Source organism: Myotis davidii, unplaced genomic scaffold (assembly GCF_000327345.1).
Source record: "Myotis davidii unplaced genomic scaffold, ASM32734v1 scaffold209, whole genome shotgun sequence".
Lineage (NCBI taxonomy): Eukaryota > Metazoa > Chordata > Mammalia > Chiroptera > Vespertilionidae > Myotis > Myotis davidii.
Window position 1 is genome coordinate 2,149,498 of NW_006300047.1, and position 21,369 is coordinate 2,170,866.

Genomic DNA, 21,369 nt, shown 5'->3' on the forward strand with positions numbered 1-21,369 from the left:
ATGCAAATGCCTCTGCACACAGCTTGAGTGGGGTGGGGTCTCAGGGGATCAACAGGGCAGAGCAAACAGCTATGGCTGATCCTCAGACCTGCCTTAAGAGGCCCCAGGTCTCAGTGTCCGTGGTAATTACTGCAAGCTCCTCTGAGAGAAAGCCGCCCTCAAGTTCTGACCAATGCCAGACAGTCCAGGTTCTCCCGGTATGAGTCTGGGTCCCCAGAGACTTGCCTGGAACTGGAGTTCAGAGCAGTCGGGAGCTTGAGACTCTCTCCCCATTGAAAAAGACAACCTTGTCCTCAGTTGCCAGCCCTTTCTGCCTGCGCCTCCGTACCTCTGCACTTTACTTCCACACCTCCGCTGAGTCGCAGTGTGCTTTTCTCTTTCCTTCTAGTTGTAGAATTTCCACTCAGCCAGCCTTCCTGTGGTTCTGGATGATGTCCGTTTTGTCTTTTAGTTGTATTTTTGAAGTGGTTGTGGGAGGCAGCAATTTCTGGTATTTACCTATGCCGCCATCTTTCTCCAGCTCCCTGGATTTTATACTTTCTATTTATTGGTTTGTTGTTGCCTGCCTGCTTCCCCCTACTATAATGTGGGTTTCATAAGAGTGGCTGCCTTAGCTGCCTTGCTCCCCACTACTTCTCCAGTGTCCAGCCCAGGGCCTGGCACATGGCAGGTGCTCAATAGAGATCTCTGGAATGAACAAAGGAATGACTGGTCTAGCCCCATGTGGAAGGTTCTGGCAGCTGCAACCACCCTTTTGGGACTCTCAGGAATGACTGTTTGTGACTATTCTGTGGCATGGAGGAATGCACCCCTCACAGATCTACATGGACCCGGACCCTGGCAAGGGACGGGAGGCCTTGCTTTCACTAGCCCCTACCCCGACACTGTGGTCTGGAGTCAGAAGCCAATGACTGGCGTCTCCACAGGGCTATCCCCGAGGACACAGGTGGGGGCTGACATGATTTGTAAGTGGTATGTGGACAATGTTTTCTTTGCATAGTTGTGCATTTATTTTAATCTGCATTAGAAGAAAATCCCAACTGCACAGAAAATGTGTTCTTTTGGGGGTGTTACTGCTTAGGATGAGGCTAAATTTAAGGAAAAAAAAACAAGTGAGTGGATTCAGAGAACTACTGAGTAAACAGTAGTGCAAGTAGCACATGGATACAGCAATGAGCAGGAGGTGGTGCCGACTGCTGACTGAGAACCATCAATCTTTCCTGTCCTTGCACCTTCACCTCCACCAACCTCCTTCAGATGCCCCCCAGCTACCCCTGTCTTCTCCACAGTGGGGTACAAATACCTCGATGGGTATGCAAGATGATTCAATGGGTAGTACCTCTTTTAATTTTTCTCATCTTTTAAAAAACTCATTTTGTTGCTTTTATAATGTACATAACATTAGCACAATAACATCAAATGTATAATTTGGGAGATGCATGAGTAAATTATGTATTTACAGTGGAACCTCGATTCTCGAATTTAATTTGTTCCAGAAGGCAGTTTGAGAAGCAATTTGTTCGAAAACCGATCATGTAAATTCAATAATGTAAATTGAATTAATCCATTCCAAACCCACAAATGATTCCCTGTTTTAACCTTTTTTTTATATACAGGACACATCTAATGTACTGCTTAATCTATAAACACTTCTTTTCTTAAATTTATTGAACCACCCCTTACTAGCCTTAAACGAATCACTTTCAGCACTTGTTCCAGGGATGTCTTTAAGGGGGTGGTATGTAACATCTTTGCTTTTTCATGCATCTTGCCTCTGAAATGCTATCACTGGTTAACTGCTTTTCGTGTATCTAAATCAGTGATGGCGAACCTTTTGAGCTCCGCGTGTCATAATTTTGAAAAACCCTAACTTAACTCTGGTGCCGTGTCACATATAGAAATTTTTTGATATTTGCAACCATAGTAAAACAGATTTATATTTTTGATATTTGTTTTATATATTTAAGAGCCATTTAACAAAGAAAAATCAACCAAAAAAATGACTTCATGTGTCAGAGGTGTTATAGGTTCGCCATCACTGATCTAAATCAACAACAATTTTTCTACCTCTTCAATAGTGATTGTTGTTTTGTGAGCACTTTCACACCCTTAGCAACATTAGCAATCTTGATGGCCTCATTATGTTTGAAAATTGTGCTAATTGTCAACTTCCCAGCAACAAAAACATTCTCTCCTTTGTTGCCTGAGAGACAAGTTTTGTGGTGATGAGGTATCAGCATCAAAGGGTTGTCAGGTGGAAAACTGAAGTTTCGTTCCACAACAGAGGCATTTTTTCCATGAACAACTTGGTGGAGAACTGAAGTTTGACTCTATTTGTTTGTTTGTGTTTACTAATAGGGTGTGCCAGCAAAGACATCTGAATACTACCAAGGTAGCCTATAGCACCAGCCTCCCACTCTGGTTTCTGTCCTGTCTCCTGCCCTACCGCAAGCTCCCCTTCCTCCCAGCCTGGCTGTCCTGGCAGAAACTCAGCTCCAAGGACCCTCCAAGCTATGGGGCCAAGCCCTAGCGCCTGGGCCTGAAGAATAAACCTGCTGTGATGTGGTTGGTCCTTTTCAGTTTCTAATCTCCTCCCTGGACACTATCAGAATTCTGGAGCAGAGGAGAGAGGGGTTAAAGAAAAGCCAGTCCAGGGCTCATCGAACTTTGTTAAGCAGCTGGATACTGATTTCGGACACTTTCCTGTGGTACACCACCCCGTAAGCTGATGAGAGCACAGCTGCTCCAGGTAGTAGGTGGTGGGTCCCAAATGGCTCTGAACCACAGGTTCCCTCAAGTGGTGCACAGAGCCGTCTAAAGCTGCTGTGTGGAATTCTGAAAACCGCTGGTTTGGTCCTGGATACTGTATTTGAGGAAACGGAAACCCAGAAGAGCAGTGACTCTTAATACAGCTAAAAGTAAGAGTGAAAGCCAGGACTGCTCCTCCTCCTCACCTCCTATGACACGTCCTGGTACAGGACCAGGCCCACAAGGGCCTCTCCACATAGAATGAGGTGTCCAAACCTAGGCTGGGTCACCCTGGTTCTCACAGCTGCACTGCTATCCCTCCCATATACTCCTGACCCAGCCAGCATAGTTGTGGAGTGAGCTGTTAACTTAGATTAATTTTCTAGATGAATATAGAACACTTCTTCCAATGCCAAAAGAGTTTTTCCCCAGTGTCTTTTAAACAATTTTATCCAAACAACTTTTAAAATTAGTGTATGCAAAAGGCTACATGGGCATGCAAGGGTCTCCCCAGATTCTCACTGCTATAAAATAAATTCTATAGCCATCTTTAAAATAGGATTTGACTTCTCCTGTTGATTCAGGGTCAATGTGAACCCCTCTTAATGCCACACCAGCACATCTGGCATGGTTCTGCTCAGCCTCCTGCCCCCCCACCCCCGCCCCTGCATTGACATCATGCCTCCCAGGGTGTGCATGCCATGCTACCGACCGTCACTAGGAAAAACAGATCAGTGGGCTCATGTGAACTCAGATTTCCACTAACAGTCACTAAAAACTCAGGCTCTGATGACAAATTCCCAGGGGGCTCCATCTGAGCTTCTGTTATGAAACCATGAGCCCTCACCCAAACCAGGTTTCTTTTTGGAGTCTGAAGGAACTGCAACAATAACCTGGCCCTGTTCTGTTCACACTTCAGTCATCTGCCTGCCTTTACAATTTTCCATGTCTCTGTTTTGCCTGTACTATTTGCTATTTATTTAATCACTTTGTTTGAACTCACTTTGTTTACTTATACACATTTAAGAAATTTTTATGAATAAAAAAACTTTTTTAAAGAAACTTTTAAAAAAAGGAAATTAAATAACTATTCTACCCTTCAACAATCCCACTTGCAGGAATTTATCTGGAAGATACACCTCCAGCAATAAGAAAATGCACACCCACAAGGGTATTCACGGCAATATTATCTGTAATTGCAAAATATTGGAAACTACCTAAATGTCCAAGCATAAGGACTGGCTGAATAAATGATGGTGCATGCACACAGTGCAGCTGTAGAAAGAAATGAGGAAGAACTCCGTGAACTGATATGGAGTGAGTTCCGGAGATACTGCTCACTGAAGAGATCAAAGTGCCACTCTGTGTGTAAGAAAGAAGGGAAAACATACACATACACACTCCTTTTTACAAAAAGAAACACAGGAAAGATATTCCAGAAAACAATCAAGTTCCTTATATACAAGAGGTGGGGGGAATGGATGAAAGGAATATGGGAAGGAGGGACATATCTTTAAACATACCTTTTGACATAGTTTTGAGTTTGTTAATATTCCATATATCTAAAAAAAAATTAAATCAATGTGAAGAGAAAACCCTAAACAGAAAAAAAATTTGAGATGCCCACATTTATTTCAAATGAATATCACACCTCCCTGAAGGGGGAAAGAAAGGAATGAAGGATAGACTAATCCAAGTAGTTTATAAACATAATACTTAACTCTATAAACACAACACTTAATTCTGAAAAGTTTTTAGATGGGTTTAGAGGATTGAGAAAATGAGATCTATTGATCTTGTAATGTTGTTGGGAGCCAGAATTCTCACTATGGAGGTAGAGATACAAATCTGAAATGGAGGAAGGCAGGAAACAGCCTGCTGGGAATTGATCAGAACTGGAGATATTGGTATGAACTTATGATCTCTAAAATATGTATATGTGCACAAATGAATAAATGTGTATTTTTTGCATATACATGCATATATTTTCTAGCTCTGTCCCTTAAAAGGGCCAAAAAGCCAGACAACCCTTCAGAAAAGAGCACATCTAGTAACCAGATCTTGGCTTCTAATTACCATTGCCCATTGAGAGGAACCAGAGCTTTTCAGAGAAATGCCTAATCCCAGGGATGGGCAGAGCAGACACAAGATGAACCTGAATACCTTGTTATGCCAGGAAGTATAAGGAGTGTTTGAAAAAATGATGGGGGCTTATCACAAGGACATAGCAGCCAGCTTGAAAGGATTCCTAATGGCTAAATCTGGGACAATTTCAGGATCAAATTAATTAAATATAGTAATGAAATATAAACCATTACAAAACTGAAATCCATGAAGCCATGCCAAGAATAGAGAAATAAATAAGTAAATGGAGAGAAAGGAGGAAGCCTGTTTACAGTGGAATGTTGAGGGCTGACTTTTAAACATGGAGAGTGGTGGTGTTGGAAAGACAACAGTTTGCTCGCATCCTGGTAAAGGCTGAATCAGGCAAGAATCATCAATGAATGCCAAGTCTAAGGGGGAGTTTTAATGAGGCACAGGATAGCTACATAATCAGAGGGTCTCCCCAAAGATTGCTGATTAGTTGCAAAGAAAAAATAAAGTAACTATATAGTGGAGAAACTGGGCAATACCTTAAGCAGGTGACCAAAATTAACATCACCCATGAGGAACAGAAGGACATCCAGATCTGACACCCCGAGAAAGACATGACGTCACCTATGCCATATTCCAATCAAGGATGCATAACCTCAATCTAATCACAGAGAAACATCAAAGACAGAATGAGGAACACTTTATTAAAACAAAGGAGGGGGAGGTTCTGTACTCTTCAAAATGGTCAATGTTGTAAAAGAGAAAAAAAGGTTGTGGAAATGTTCCAGAGTAGAGGAGGCTAAAGAGACGCAATGATGAAAGACACGACCTGATTCTAGACCAGCCGTGGGCAAACTACGGCTCGCGTTTGAAATGAATAAAACTAAAAAAAAAAAAAAAAAAAAAGACCGTACCCTTTTATGTAATGATGTTTACTTTGAATTTATATTAGTTCACACAAACACTCCATCCATGCTTTTGTTCCGGCCCTCCGGTCCAGTTTAAGAACCCGTTGTGGCCCTTGAGTCAAAAAGTTTGTCCACCCCTGTTCTAGACTGAATTCTGTACTAGAGGAAGGAAATAGGCTACAAAGGACATTATTAATGAGCCAGTGGATACACTGGAACATGGACAGCAGAAAACTAGTATGAAGCTGGCAACTGTACTGTGGTCATGAAAGAGCAAATCCTATTCTTAGCAAATGCACATCGAGGGATTTAGAAGGGAAGGGGCAGGATGAAAATGTTTGTGAGCGAGTGTGTGTGTGTGTGTGTGTGTGTGTGTGTGTGTATGCATGTGTGTAGAGAGAGACAGAGAAAACGCAAATAAGAAAGCAAATGGGGTATATTATATGTTGAAAGGTGAAACTTGGGTAAAGGGTAAATGGGAGTTCTTTATCCTATTTTTAACTTTTTATAAATCTGCAATACTATTGTAAGCATAAAACCAATAAAAACAGAAAGCAACTGTGAAAGTAATATACATGAAGAATAAATAAAAAGGTACCCAGGCTGCCATGGCTGGTATCCTCAGTGGTTACAGCAATGGCTCACACAACAAAAGGTCGAGGGTTCAATTCCCAGTCAAGGGCACGTACCTGGTTTCCAAGTTTCCCTTTCACTTTCTCTGAGGATCAATGGGGGGAAAGTATCCTCGACTGAGGATTAACTACAACAAAAAAAGGTACCCAGGCCGAAACCGGTTTGGCTCAGTGGATAGAGCGTCAGCCTGTGGGCTGAAAGGTCCCAGGTTCGATTCCGGTCAAGGGCATGTACCTGGGTTGCGGGCACATCCCCAGTAGGAGATGTGCAGGAGGCAGCTGATCGATGTTTCTCTCTCATCGATGTTTCTAGCTTTCTATCTCTCTCCCTTCCTCTCTGTGGAAAATCAATAAAATATATTAAAAAAAAAATTTAAAGAAAAAATGGTACCCAGGTACCCAGGCTGGTTGTGCGCATGGGAAAGGAGAGATTCAGGAATGGGAGAGAGGTGTGAAAGACATGGCACTGAAAACCTCAGGATCCCCTGGAGCTAATCACATAACAAGAATCTTCTCACCACAGTCTTTAAGGCCCACTCTGTCCCACCTAAAAAGATCTCCATATCCCACAGTTGGGACAATGCAAATCAAACATAATCTCTGCATTTTAATGAAGGGTAAACTGAGGCACAGAGGAATTTTTTTTTTCTTCTTTTTTTAGGTGACGGGCCTCTACCCCCACTCCAGCTGCTGTGTAAATGAGCATCTGTGTGGTATTTGTTTCTGGGCCAGGCACCATGGCGCATAATCTTGAAGGCTCCAGCAATCCATTACACTACTAGAGTCTTGAGCCTCTGGGAGTGGAGGAACATGCTGGAGGCTGTGATGCTGGGAGATGAAACCCAAATCTCCAGCTCCTCTGGCTTCAGCAGGCTCTGCCTAGGTCTCCTCAGCCTCTAACATTTCTACAATATCATTCCCCCTAAAGGCTCCAGAGTAGAAGAGGATTTGCACACCCATGCCTGTAGTAGCAAAAAACTGAAAACTCCTATCCCCGGTTTGCAAAGAAAACAACCCAGTGTCCATCGGATGGATAAGCAAAATGTGGTCTATCCCAAAAAACAGACTATCGTTCAATCTTAAATAGGAAGGAAATCCTGCCACTTGTTACAATCTGGATGAACCCCGAGGACATTATGCTGAGTGAAAGAAGACAGTCACAAAAGGAGAAATACTATACAATTCCCTTTATGAGGAACCTCGGGCAGTCAAATTCAGTCAGAGAGACAGAAAGTGAAACAGTGGCTGCCAAGGGCTGGGGGGAGGGAGAATGGGAGTTGTTTAATGAGGACAAAGTTTCAGTTGGGGAAGATGAGAAGAGTCCTGGGCTCTGGATGGTGGCGACGGCTGCACAACAGTGTGAATGTACAGAGGCCTAAGGACGCAAGGATGTCAACTTCTGCCTCTCATTATGACAACTGGCCAAATCTATGCGCTTCCCCAACACTCTGACATTCTGATTTTTTAAAATAACAGCAACAATTCATCAACTTGCCTGGGATGATGTACATTCTAATCTGATTAATATTTGGTAAATGAAGTACTTTTCAGGGAAATGGCAGGCATGACCTCCCAACAGTCTTTGACTTCACAAATTCCAGGATTTTCTCCATTGCCCTCTGTGTTCTCCATTCCAGCAATCACAGCAGGGACAGACAACAAACAGAGGGGGAGGGGAGAATAAGAAGGCCCCCGAGAGGAGGTTAAGGGAAGGAGGAGAAAGATGCTCTTGCTGGTTACCTAGGATAGAAGGGAAGCAGGGCATGCTACTGGCGGGCTTTAGAGCAGAATTTCAAGAGGCAAAGAGGAACTGGCAACAACAGAGTGTGTATGTGCAGAGTATTTAGGGCTCCCCTTTTCTTGTTTTGTTGTTTTTTAATATTTTACTGAGTAGCATGAGATTGAATTCAGAATGTTTTTCTGGGAAGTTGCTTTTCTGAGGATTTGTCTTTATAAACTGACCTCCAATCCTTCTCCTTATACTAATTAAGCCCATTGGAGAAGTGCGCACTCCCATCTGCTCTCTACAACAGTGTCCAGCCTACTAATCCTTCTCCTCCCTCTAGACCAGTGGTTCTCAACCTTCTGGCCCTTTAAATACAGTTCCTCATGTTGTGACCCAACCATAAAATTATTTTCGTTGCTACTTCACAACTGTAATGTTGCTACTGTTATGAATTGTAATGTAAATATCAGATATGCAGGATGGTCTTAGAACAACCCGACCGCCAAAGGGGTCGCGACCCACAGGTTGAGAACCGCTGCTCTAGACAGACACACACACACACATCTATCTTGCTATTCCTTATTTCTATAAGGAATTCTTAACAGGGAATCGGGCCCTCCAGAAACTTGCCAGGTGCACACAAACAAAGTCCCCCCTTACATCTCAAGTACCACTTCCAAGCTCCTCACTCTACTCTCCACATTGGCCAGGGTTCCTCCTATTCAGTGCTCATGTGTCCCGTGCTAAATGCTGAGGCACTGATGGTCTCGTTTCTGATACCCTGAGGACAGGGCAGTACGAAGCCCCCTCTATTGATAGAGAAGCACAGAAAGGGTGATAACTTTCCTAGGTTCACACAGCTACTCAGGAACAGACCCGCAGGTCTGGATTCAGACCCTAAACTCCTGACAGCTAGTCCCTGGCTCATCCCAATCAGAAAACTGCTGGGCCTGGGGTTGACTCTGGCTTTACAAGAGGAGTCAGAAATGAGGCCAGGCTCCACTTCATGTCAGGAGAGACTTAAAAAAAAAAAGCAAGTTGGGGCTACAAGCTCCCAGGCACCCCTCAAGTCCCAGCTGATCTGACAAGTTCAAAGTCAGTGCTGTCACCTGCACGCCAGGCCCTTGCTGGAATTCCAAGACAAGGGTAGGCTCCGAAGGTCAGGCTGTGAAATGGATGCCTACCTTTTCCATAGGCCAAGAAACAGAAACCAAATCCTATTTTTCAAACAAGAAGTTCAAATTATTCATTCTCTTGTCTCAGGCTTGTTTAAAGTTACTGCTCTAAGTGAATCCGGAAAGAGACGACTGCCCTTTCAGACTGCAGAGCAAGCTAAGACATGAGCACACGTCCAAGCGAGCACTCCTTCAGCTGCAGGGACAAGGGCTCCCTCGTCTTCCTTTCTGTATTCAACTTCTGAAAATTTAGGGGCCCTGTGATTTTCTTGGTTTCAGAATGAGTCACCCATCACACTGAGGCAGAACTAATTTCTTTGTAAATCGGGGATAGGAGTGGAGGGTCCAGGGGAGCACATTCATTTCACACAGCATCCTTGTCTGGACTTAAATGTGGAGGAGGTGTGAATTTTGGGTGATGCATTTATAGAAAAAAAAAGCACACATAGTAATGCCATATTCAAATCAGGTCATGGCTAAATTGTGACTTGCAACCACATGCCTTTTTACTCCTGTGCTTTAAGCCACCATTTGAACAGTTTTTTTTAAAATATATATTTTATTGATTTTTTACAGAGAGGAAGGGAGAGAGATAGAGAGTTAGAAACATCGATGAGAGAGAAACATCCAACAGCTGCCTCCTGCACATCTCCCACTGGGGATGTGCCCGCAACCAAGGTACATGCCCTTGACCGGAATCGAACCCGGGACCCTTCAATCCGCAGGCCGATGCTCTATCCACTGAGCCAAACCGGTTTCAGCTAAGCCACCCTTTAAAGTAAAGATTTCACCACTAACATGGGGATGGCAGGGTATGCAGGGGGAAACTGGTGTCAGCATCTCTTTATTGAAGAGTCACCTGTGCCCATCTGTTACAACCAGGCTGTCAGTAAGCCTCTAGACGCAGAGACAATGCAAGACGTTTGCTAGAGAAGAGATCATTTGGAGGGGAAAGCCACCTATCAACCTCAAAACAGGAAGGGAGAAGACGGCCCTCGGGGGATGAGGACACTGAATACCGTGGCTTTCTAGGGGAGGGTCTGCTGTTTGTGCTCGCCCAGCATCTAACCCCCTTCTTCTGATGAACACTCCTCATTTTTACTGAGGGAGACACGTGACCCAGGCCTGGCCAATCAGCACAGAACATCCCTTTCCACTGGTGGGCAAGCCAGGCCCATCAGCACCAACAGGCATCAGCCCCCAGGATTCAGCTGCAGCCAGTGGGAAGAAGCAGCTCCCTCTCCACTTGGTGGTAAGTTGGCAGGATGTGAGCCTAGTGCTGCCAATGGGCATCTTTGCACTTGGGTCCAGCCCTGCCTGGTCTCCCAATTACATAAACATAATCATCCCTTTTGCTTAAGCCAACCAGAGTTGAATTTCTAAATCTTGCAAACTCAAGAATACCAACATATCCTCATTTCAAAAGTTGTCCCCCTGGCCGATGTTGCTCTGTGGTTAGAGCACTGGCCCGCGCACCAAAGGGTCACAGGTTCACTCCCCGCCACTGGTCGGGGCGCGTGCAAGAGGCAACCAGTCAATGTGTCTCTTTCATATCAATGTTTCTCTCTCTCTCTCTCTCTCTCTCTCTCTCCCCCCTTCCCTCCCTTCCACTCTCTCTGAAGAGCAATGGAGAAAATATCCTTTGGTGAGGATTAATAACAACACAAAAATTGTCACATGAATTATATTTTCTATACTCATAATTTCCAGAAAGAAAGAAAGGCCTCAAGCTTGAGAAGACCATCCAAGGCCCACAGCAAACCTATAAGTCTGCAAGTCAGGTCTCCCATCTCCCAGGCACCTCCCCCGTCTACTGTCCTCTGGCTTGAAACTGAATTAGGACATGTGCCTGATGCCCTTCCAAGTCACAGGAATTAACAGCTGTGTGGTTTCACAGGAATTAACAGCTGTGTGGTTTCATCCAAACACAAATACAGTCGAGGGAAGAGAACACCCACCAGCCGCACCTTCAAATATGAGAATAACTAAGAGATCAAGTATGTGGTTCAAATGCCCCAGAATACAAATCCTGCTGTCCAATAGGTGTCTGTTTGGTGGACGGGCCTATGGTGAGCTGGATGCACGGTCAAGAAAATAAAAAGGAAAAGAAAATAAGAAGGTACCAAAATGCTGAGGGATCACTGAGAGCCAAACAAAACCTCTGGAGAAATTGCTGGGCCCTGTCTGGCACAACCTGGCCAAGTGACTGCCTGGAAAATAGGTTTTTGGAAACTGGTGAGCACTCTCCCCTTACCCGCTGCACAGGGCAGGTGGGCTCAGGGTGCAGGAGTCCTTAACTCAGCACAACAGCAAGCTGGAACTGCAGCCTGCGGGGCCAGTGAAGCGCCTGTGCATGAGGATGGGGCCGCTAGGCTGACTCACTTGGTTGTGTGCTTGAGGCCAACACTGCCCTGTCCACACCACGTTTAGTCACAGCCCAGGCCTGGTTAGAGAGCAGCCCTTAAAAGGACTGGAATGAAAGAGGGTAGCATCTTTCCAAAACAAAATTGATGAGAACACGAAGTACAAAATGGGGTAAAGTCATCCCTTGCCCCCTGATGTGGCTACAGGACAGCTAAATCTAGCGTTTAAGCTGACAATTTGCTCCCGAGTTGTTTTTTAAAAATCCGAATGATCCAAATAAACAAACAAGTATGGCTTCCCTTGTGTTTGGCCCTCCCCCATGCCCCTTCTCTAAAGCTATATATGTTGGTAAAGATTTTCCAAGCCAACTGAGAATTTCTAAACCAAAATGCTTACTACATACTTTGAACAGAAATGAAAGCATACTGGAACTCTAAGCCTTAAAAAGAGGGCCAGGTGGCACCAGAGAGACATTTTGGAGATACTTATCGAAATGTGATCATGGCATTCACTGAGAACTGCCAAGAAAATCAGGATGGGGCCAGTGGTGTGGGGGCGGGGGCGGGCTCTGGCTGCATAATTGCAGCAAACCAAATGAGTTCCCAGTCACTGATTTACTGAGCCACTCTTGTTCCCAGCTTTAGACGCCTGGGACTAAGGGCTCACACAGTCCAGGCAGATGGGCCGAAGAGAGCTGGCTTCGGAGCAGCCACAGCTAGCCCAGGACCTCACACCCCGAGCAGACCCCAGCCGAGAGCCAAAGAGAGCCCGTGCCTGTCCTAGGGGGTGCGGTGGGAGTTCAGTTCTAGCAACCAGAGCCCCCAGCACACTTCCATCCCATCACCTTTTTCACCCCGAATGTTCAGGGCTGTGGCCAGGGACCCTATCTGTGTGGCTGTGTGCCCGGCCCATGACACAAGGAACTGGACAGTTTAAAGTTGCTTAATCCCAGAGTAGACCATGCTCTCCATATTAAGAAGGTCTTAACATCTATAAGAGGGAGGTGAAAAATAAAACAGAATCGTTCCTGACAAAGGCATAAAAGAGGACTGAACTATTCTGCTTATTTAGCCCATAGGGAGCAAACACAAGTATACCTCACTCTAAACACATGGAACTTTAAAAAAACTTAAAGCAAGAATCCAAGGGATTATATTTCATTATTTGATTACAAGAAACAAATCTTATTAAAAGCATGTAAGTTCATTACTCCCCACTTTTCTTCCTGCAGTGCAAGGAAGAATGACTTCTGTCAAAAATAATAATCCAGGTTATCATGAATAATAAGAACAGCAATAATGATAAAAATGATGAAGATAACAACAGTAGTAATAATAGTAGTAGCAGCAAATATTTATGACACAGGCCAAGCACTGTTCTGTGCATGTTACATACATGTATTAACGCATTTAATTCTTGTAGAAAAAGTAAATGCTATTTGTTACCTTCTTTTTACGGATGGGGAAACTAAAATACAGATTAAGGGTATAGAACCCTGCCCAGCCAGTGTGGCTGAGTTGGTTGAGTGTCATTCCATGCACCAAGAAGTCCCTGGTCCAATTCCCAATCAGGGCATGTGCCTGGGTTACAGGCTCAATCCCCAGTAGGGGGCATGCAAGAGGCAGAAGATCAATATTTCTCTTTCATTGATGTTTCTATCTCTCTCTCCCTCTCCCTTCTTCTCTCCCTAAAAATCAATAAAATGTAAAAAAAAAAAAAAAAAAAGAACCCTGCTTCAGGTTACCCATCCAGTGAGGGCAGGCCTTATATCAGATCTACCTTCAACTGGCGGGGTTGTTTAGAGCAGCAAGTTTTAACTGGAGTGCTGCAAGAATTTCTAAAACATTGCCCTAACCGGTTTGGCTCAGTGGAGAGAGCTTCGGCCTGCGGACTGAAGGGTCTCAGGTTCGGTTACGGTCAAGGGCATGTACCTTGTTTGTGGGCACATCCCCAGTAGGGGTTGTGCAGGAGGCAGCTGATCGATGTTTCTCTCTCATCGATGTTTCTCTCTATCCCTCTCCCTTCCTCTCTGTAGAAAATCAATAAAATATATTTAAAATAAAATAAAACATGCAATACCTGACTAATCAAGGGCACTGACCTCTTTCCCCTTAGATTGTCAAGTAAAAAAATAACAACAGCCAACACAACAAATATCTGTCTAGTGTTCAAATATTACACTTTTTTTTGTCAGATGGGCAAAATATATATTTTGGTGTGCTGTAGAATTTCAGTAATTAGTTTATGTGCACCATGAGAAAACGGTTGAAAATCACTGGTTTAGAGTGAGGTACACTGGTGTCAGGAATGAAGAGAAGCACCCACTGACACAGGGGGGACCAGACACAAATGACAGCCTGGCTCGCAGTGGGCAGCAGGGCAGCATTCACGGGCGCACTCACCTTCATTCTCCCCACTCGTCTTGATGCCTTTTGAACCACCCTCTGTACCTTTAGCCTTCTCGGCGTCATCTTGGGCATCCTCGGTGGGCCCTTTCTCCTCGTCTTCTTCCTCCCCGACGTTTTTGTAGTTGGGTCTCTTTTGCACCCGCCGCTTGCCCTTGTGCTTGTTCATTTCAAGGGACCGCTCAAGTGTTTCGGTGGGTTTAATAAAGCACCGAATGCTGGGCTTGGCCTAGAGAAGTAGAACCGAGATAACAGATGGATTTGAACCTTTGCATCTCACTGGAACCTATCACGCTGTCTGAGAGTTTCTGCCCCAAGAAATTCATTTCCAAAACAACAAATGCTACCTCCTAGTTGTTATTATGACTATTATTAACATCATCATTATTAAATAATCAACACAATAACACCAGTTAGCGTTTACTGCCCGTGGTGCTAAGTCAGAAACTGCACTTCACCAACACCATTTCCAGTGTTCCCAAAGTCAGTCATTTGCATTAAAAACTGCAAACACTTGATGGTATTTTGTACGTGCCAGATGTGTTCTAAGGGCTCTGACGATATTTCCTCATTTAAACTTTACAAACCAGAGGTAGTACTAGTGTTATCCTCATTTTACAGATAAGGAATCTGAGGGCCAGAGATCTTAACTGACCATCCAAGGTTGCACAGGCAGGAGGAAGAAAAACTGGAATTCAAACCCACATGCCACCTGCACAATTTGTCCTAACTACAGCACATTGTTATTGTTATTAACTCTCATTTAAATAAATTTGTTTTAAAAGAAACTGTGTATCACTAAAGGAAATGGAACACCAGTGTGCCTTGCTATTATAAAAATAACAGAAAAGAAAAGCAAGGTAACTGAATGAGCCAAATGTTGGCTTTCTTTAGAAGGGGAGCAGGTATCAGCAAGGCATTAAAGCTCATACCCAAAGGAAGTTTAGCCCAAAGAACTTTTCCCTAGAAAGTCAGAAGGCTTCTAAGAGAAGTGAAGGCCTATTGTGGCACCAGTGGTTCATGTCCCATATTCTGGAAAACATGGCTTATCTCAGTCCTTATAACAACCAGGAGATACAGGGATTATCAGTCCCACTTTATAGATGAGTAAATAGAGGCTCAGAAGTGTTTAGTGACTTGCCCAATGTCACACAGCTACTGAGCAGAAGAGTCAGAATTTCAATAGAAGCTTGCCCAATCTCAACCCCCAAGCTCTTCCTAAAATAACAGTGCTTCACCAGGAGCTCAAACTCCGTTCCATTTCGTACTTGCTAAAAAGTATTTACCTGCAAATGGACCAGGACTAGAAAGGGGCAAAGTCAAAAGAAAACAGCCTGATTTGTTTGGGGCAGGGTTCTCATGCAAGTCTTTTTCTCTTTCCAGGGTCTGGATGATGTTCAGACATCATTCTGTCATTTAAAAAGGGAAGAGTTTTCAAGTAAACTTTCCCATTATCTTGATATGGTTTATTCATCTTCTGAATTTACCCCAAACAACGACCAGCTGTATTCTGGGGGCCACTGTATCTTGCCAATAAGTAGAATGTGCTCAAGGAAAACAAATTAATTTCAATAACACTCAAAACAAAACGTAATTGAAAGCTAAATTAGCATCCAAATACAAACATTAATTTTTATTTACCCACTTAGGATTATTCATCCACAAAAATGACAAATCAATTGAGACATGATTCTAGTGTCCAGGAAACCCAGATAGCGAATTACAGACACCACCCACCAAGAGCCCAGGGCATTCAGAGTGAGTGTGCACCGCTTGACAGACGGCATCCATCAGAGCCCACGTGGGATGCCAAGTGACCAAATGTAGCCCCAGATGTCCCCCATCCTCTCATAAAGGACCTGAACCCGGTAAGTTAGGGCCCTGAGATGAAGTGACAGCTTCCTCTGATCACCGCTTACTCCCTGGGAAAGCTAGGGCATGCCATACATAACCAAAGCTTTCAGAAACAGAAAACCAAGACCAAACACGGAGCAAAACACCACCCAGTTAGAAGTTCTGAGCAGAAACTCACAAAGGTGGATGAAGAAAACTCGCCCTGAGCTCTGTGTGGATGCAGATGCACAGAACAAAGGACAGCACCAAGGGAAGTCGGCGCACAAAGCCCAGGGCTGGTCCAAGCTGTGTAAACTGTAGCTGAACTCCACCTTGGCTATGGGGCCTCTCTCCTTCAGGTTCCTGGTCTAAAACATCAGGAAAGTAATTCTTACTTAAAATTACTAAATGAAATCATGGACATAAAGTTCCTTTCAGAGCCTGTCTATACAGTAAGCATTCAACATAAGAATGATAAGTTACCTTCCTTTCCCTGCCCACATTAAAAAAAAAATCAACTATGAAAATGAATTTTAAAACTTTCCAAAGGGATCTGCTTTTCTTGGTGATCGGGGAGTGGAAGAAGGGAAGGCATGCTTGCTGGGGAAATTTCAAACCTTTAGGATGTAACCTACCTAGTAAGCTGCTGGAAATAACCTAAATGTCCATCAGTGGGGAGTGGTTAGGTAATTACGGTCTGCCCATAGCATGATGGACTGATACAGAAACAGCACTGGGATAAAAAAGCAAGAACAAGGGACACAGTGGGGTCCCTTTCAGGTAAAGGCTCCAGGTGGAAACACAATTTTTCTTGGAAAGCTGTGTTAAGAATATGAAAATATTAAGATTTCATCTTTGAGGAAAGAAGGAGGCGGTTCTGTGTGTGCCCAGTCACACAAGTGCACTTATATTTTTCATTTCTGTACCTTTCCATTAGGTTTGAAATTTCTAATCATGCATGCATATTAACTTTTGAAAAAATTCAACAAGGATCATCTGGATATTGGAGTTATTTTCCCTCTTTCTCTTCTATATTTTAAAAAGTCTGATTTTTTTGCCCTAGCTAGTTTGGCTCAGTGGATAAAGTGTCGTCCTATGGACTGAAGGGTCCGGATTCAATTCTAGTCAAGGGCTCGATCCCCAGTAGGGGGAGTGCAGGAGGCAGCTGATCAATGATTCTCTCTCATCATTGATGTTTCTATCTTTCCCTCTCCTTTCCTCTCTGAAATCAATAAAAATGTTTTTTAAAAATAAAAAAATTTTAAAGCCTGATCCCCCCGCCCCCCTTAGTATTAACAACATCAAAACTTGGCTGTGAAACAGGCAGAGATTCGAGATCATTCGTGCTGCTCTATTCAAGACTTTGTGGCTGCCAGCCTCCCAGGAATCTGTTACCCTGGATAATTCCCGATGTTACAGATGGAAAGCCCCCAGGGGAGGGGTCCTGGCCCAGCCCCCTCCCACTGAGCTCTCAAGACTAAACTAGGTGCCTAGAATAGGTCAGGGCCTCGGTGGGATGGGCTGTTGAGTGAATTCATGGCTGCCTATACTATACTGTATCCAAAGTGCAGGAGAGAACAAAAAAAGAAGGGAGGAAGGAAAGAAAAAAGTTGCCCAACACCCTCAAGAGCTGAACTTCCCAAAGAGGAAAAGCAAGTGTGATGAAACTAACCAAAAGTGGCAAAGCCACTTATCAGTAAAAAATCCGGCAGCTTGGGATTTTCTTCGCATAAAGAAAGCACACCACACGTTCCTCAGAGAAAAGTGTTCTGAAATAAGGTCTGTTTCCCAGAGGCCGCAGGTGGGGTTTCACTAAGGCTCACCTCCTAGGGACCAGGAGCCTGAGCTGTGGGAGGAGCATTGAGATCCTGGGCTCTGCTTACTGACCACAGATTGGGCCAGTGCCCAACTGGGGGGTGCAGGAGGGAAGCCTTGGGTTCTGGCTGGCATTTAGGCTGGTTTCTGGGGTCAGGGCCAGCTGAAGGCCAACAATGTGATTTCAGGGGTGGCCTAAGGGCTAAACTGCCCCTGCCTGCTGGTTAATGATGCCTTCCACCAGCCTTCATCCACCCAACTTAAGGCTTTGGTCCTTGCTTAAAAGTTGAATACTTGAGGTGACTTCCCAGAGGTCAGAGATAACTAAGGCCTTTCAGGTGCTGCAGGGTTTGAGAGCAGGTCCTGCAAGGGCAGCAAGAGGGGTCAGGAGGAAGGATGGAAGCACGCAAGGCCCGGGTGTCTGAGTGAATGAGGAGAGGCAGCACAGCTGATGCCCAGATGTCAAACAGAACGTCCTCCACTAGGCCTGGGTCTGCTCCCTATGAGGCATTTTTGCATTCAGGATCTCATTTCAGCCCCATGGCAGCATGTGATGGAGTTGCTCTGACTGCACGTGATAAAGCTAGTTACAATCAGTCAATCAAGGATTCTAAACAAAATTATAGATGTAAAACATGTACATATATCTCATGTTTTCCTGTGTGGATAGGTATCTGCAAGACATTACACCAAGCAAAGTCTAGAAGGATATACAAACTGAAAATAGCGGTTCCTTCTGAGGATGATACTGATGTTGGGGGAACTTTCACTTTCTACTCTAGTTGCTTCTGTTTCATTCAGTTGAAACCCCAAGAAAGTATGACCAGTGCCATTTAAATGTAAAGAATATCTTGAAGGCATGCACCTAAATGCCACTGAACTGAATACTTAAAAATGGTTAATCCATCATAAGTGGTATTTGTTATATGTATTTCACCACAATTTTTAAAAATGCCTTTACAATAAAGGCACCTCTGAAAATTAGAATGGTGATTAGCTGGGGGAGGGGAGTGTTGGTTACAGACCGAGAAGGAGCTGCATCGATGACAGAAATATTTCCTAGCTTGACCTGAATTACACACAAATGTGATCATATTACAAGGCCATCAAGCAGTACACATGAGATACTGCACTTTTATTTACATTATCCCTCAATTAAAACAACAACATTTACCTAAAGGATTTTCCATGAAGTCGGATTGTCGTAATGCCCTAATACAGTGGTCGGCAAACTGCGGCTCGCGAGCCACATGCGGCTCTTCGGCCCCTTGAGTGTGGCCATGAAGCTTCAATCACACTGTACGTGCATGCCCGCACATGGTATTTTGTGGAAGAGCCACACTCATGGAGCCGCAGTTTGCCAACCACGGCCCTAATACAAGCTAGAAGCCAGACAACTTGGGAAGCTGGGTTCACTGCAGGCACCAGGGGACGGACCTAGTCACTCACTGAGCCTACCTAGACACCAAGTGCTGGGCTGAGAGCAAAGAAGCCAAGACCACGCCTTCGCAGTGCTCACAGTCCAGCCAGGAGCAGGCAAGGTACTGTTGTGCATCCCAGGTGGAAACTAGGCAAAAAAAGTCATTGGGGCACAAAGGAAGGAGTGAAAACTGTGCCAGGCAGAAGGGTGGGGGAGGGGACAGTTAAAAGGACTTCTCGGAGAAGGAAATGACTGATGGAGTCTTGCATATTAACAATTCACCAGAACACTCGGGAGCGGAAGAGAACACGAGGAAGGACAGCTCAGAGCTCCAGCCTGTATTTGTCAAGGCCAGGGTCACCTGGAACGGGTGTGCTTGGTGATCGCTGCGGTATCCGGGGACACAATGTGCTTGGCCAGCTCCCCAGATGGCAGCATGCACATGGGAAGTCAGGAGGTGGCGCTGGGCCAGGTGGGCAGCCTCTCCAGCCAACTGTTCATGAAGGAGCTCATGCTGCACATGGCCTGGAAAGTGATGCTGGGGTGCTCCTGCCTCAGCACCTGGCAGACAGTGCTGGGTGGGTTTCTTTGTGCCTACTCAGGGGTGCAGTGGGAAGAGGAGAAGGCAGTGGCTGGGGAGTGATGAGGAAAAGGATTGCGGGAACACCAGGCCGAATCTTGGTTGAGAAGGAGGGAAAAAGAGACCGGTGGCTAGAGGGGGCACAAAGGGAAAGGACAGGTGACATGGCCCCGGAATCCGATCTGGACCTATAGGAGTGGCCAAAATGATGACGGGAAGGAAGCTCACCTTCCAGGCTCTCCCAGGCTTAGCTCACGCGCCTTCTGAGGAAGCAATGAAAATCTTTTTGTTCAAACAGCTCTGCTAAGGGATTAGAACTAAAAGAAAGGTTTTCCCCTAAGAAAAGAGGCAGCCATATTGACTAACAAAAAAATGCCCAACATAAGGGCAGATCTGAGCTTAGACTCAGACCTGCTTACTGGCCAAGTGACCCTGATCAAAGCAGACTCACTTTCCTCATATGTAAAACAGGGACAAGAGCAACTCCATCGCGTGCTGCCATGGGGCTGAAATGAGATCCTGAATGCAAAAGTGCCTGGCATGCTGCCTGCCGCAAAGGGGCACACTTGAAATAGCCATTTACCTTCCACCTTGGCAAACAGATCACGAGGATGGAAGACATGGAGGGGAGGGGCTAACCTTTAAAAAACAATCACACTCTCTGTTTTAAACTTGACTCCCTACCAACTTACTGTTCACCGGCTTTCTGGTTTGTTAGCAGCCTAGACTCCCCAAGTGCTCCCGGGCACTAGCCAACCTTCCCAATCTCCAGCCTTGGGGCTGGGACTGGTGGGGTGTCCAGCACACACGGCATGGGATCGTCAGGGACACGGAAGCTGGAGCCTGGGCTTGGTGACCCGCTCACCTGATTTGAGTCCTGGCTGCGCTGCTCACTACCTTCTCCTCTATGGGCCTCAGTTTCCACGTGCATCAAGTGGGCCTCAATTAGCACTCCCCCATCTAGAGCTGCTGTGTGGTGGCAAGAGGTAGCACACTTTCTTGTTATTTTCTGTAATAACAACGATCAGCAATACCTAGCGAGCATCTGAAATGTGCCCAGCACATACTGACTCACTTTATCCTCCAATTGATTGGGGCAAGGAGCTGCAGAGAGCGTGGGACTTGTCAGCCTGGGTCACCAGCTAGTGAGAGCATAGCCAGGATTAGAACCCAGAAAGTGTAGCTTTAGGCACCCTGTGTTCAAACCTTCTGCTGCACTGCTCACTCATCCCCTGCAACAAGCACCTGCTGAGCTCCCCAAGGTGGGCCAGCCCCCGAAGGACTGGTGTAAAAGGCACGACACTAGGTCACACTAATCAGAAGAGCAGGCAGCCAGAGCTCAGAGACAGTTTACGTACCACTCACTGGGCGGTCCTCTGACCTATCATATGGCCAACCACAATGTATAGCTGTTTCCCGTTTTTGTCTCATATGCACAGAGCTTCCAATGTCATGGGGGTCACAGTGGCCCAGGTTTACACCAAACATAACAATGGCACGGCAGCGTGGCTTTGCCACTGGCTCAGAAGAAAATGGGCTGATAATTGCAGCAGAGTGAGCCTCTTCTCATTCCAGAATGAGGTGATCAGCAAGCACACATCAGACAGAATAAACTCCAGCGTGATGTATGGGTGGGAGTGCTGCATGCCAAACCCTGAGTAATGTGGGG

At 45.2% G+C, this 21,369-nt stretch overlaps 1 protein-coding gene across 7 annotated transcripts in view; it reads right to left on the reverse strand.

The window, feature by feature from the left end:
• The window catches only part of CLEC16A (C-type lectin domain family 16 member A), a 219,350-nt gene that overhangs the window by 150,595 nt on the left and 47,386 nt on the right, over positions 1-21,369 (reverse strand). For 4 of the 7 annotated variants that reach the window (XM_006776287.2, XM_006776286.2, XM_006776293.2 and 1 more), the window contains 2 exons: positions 14,050-14,281; positions 4,272-4,310 (listed from right to left, as the gene is read on the reverse strand). In XM_006776287.2, coding sequence (XP_006776350.1) covers positions 4,272-4,310; positions 14,050-14,281 — 271 coding nt within the window. The remainder of the gene's footprint in view (positions 1-4,271; positions 4,311-14,049; positions 14,282-21,369) is intronic. The other 3 variants (XM_006776291.2, XM_006776290.2, XM_006776288.2) reach the window with 2 other exon arrangements.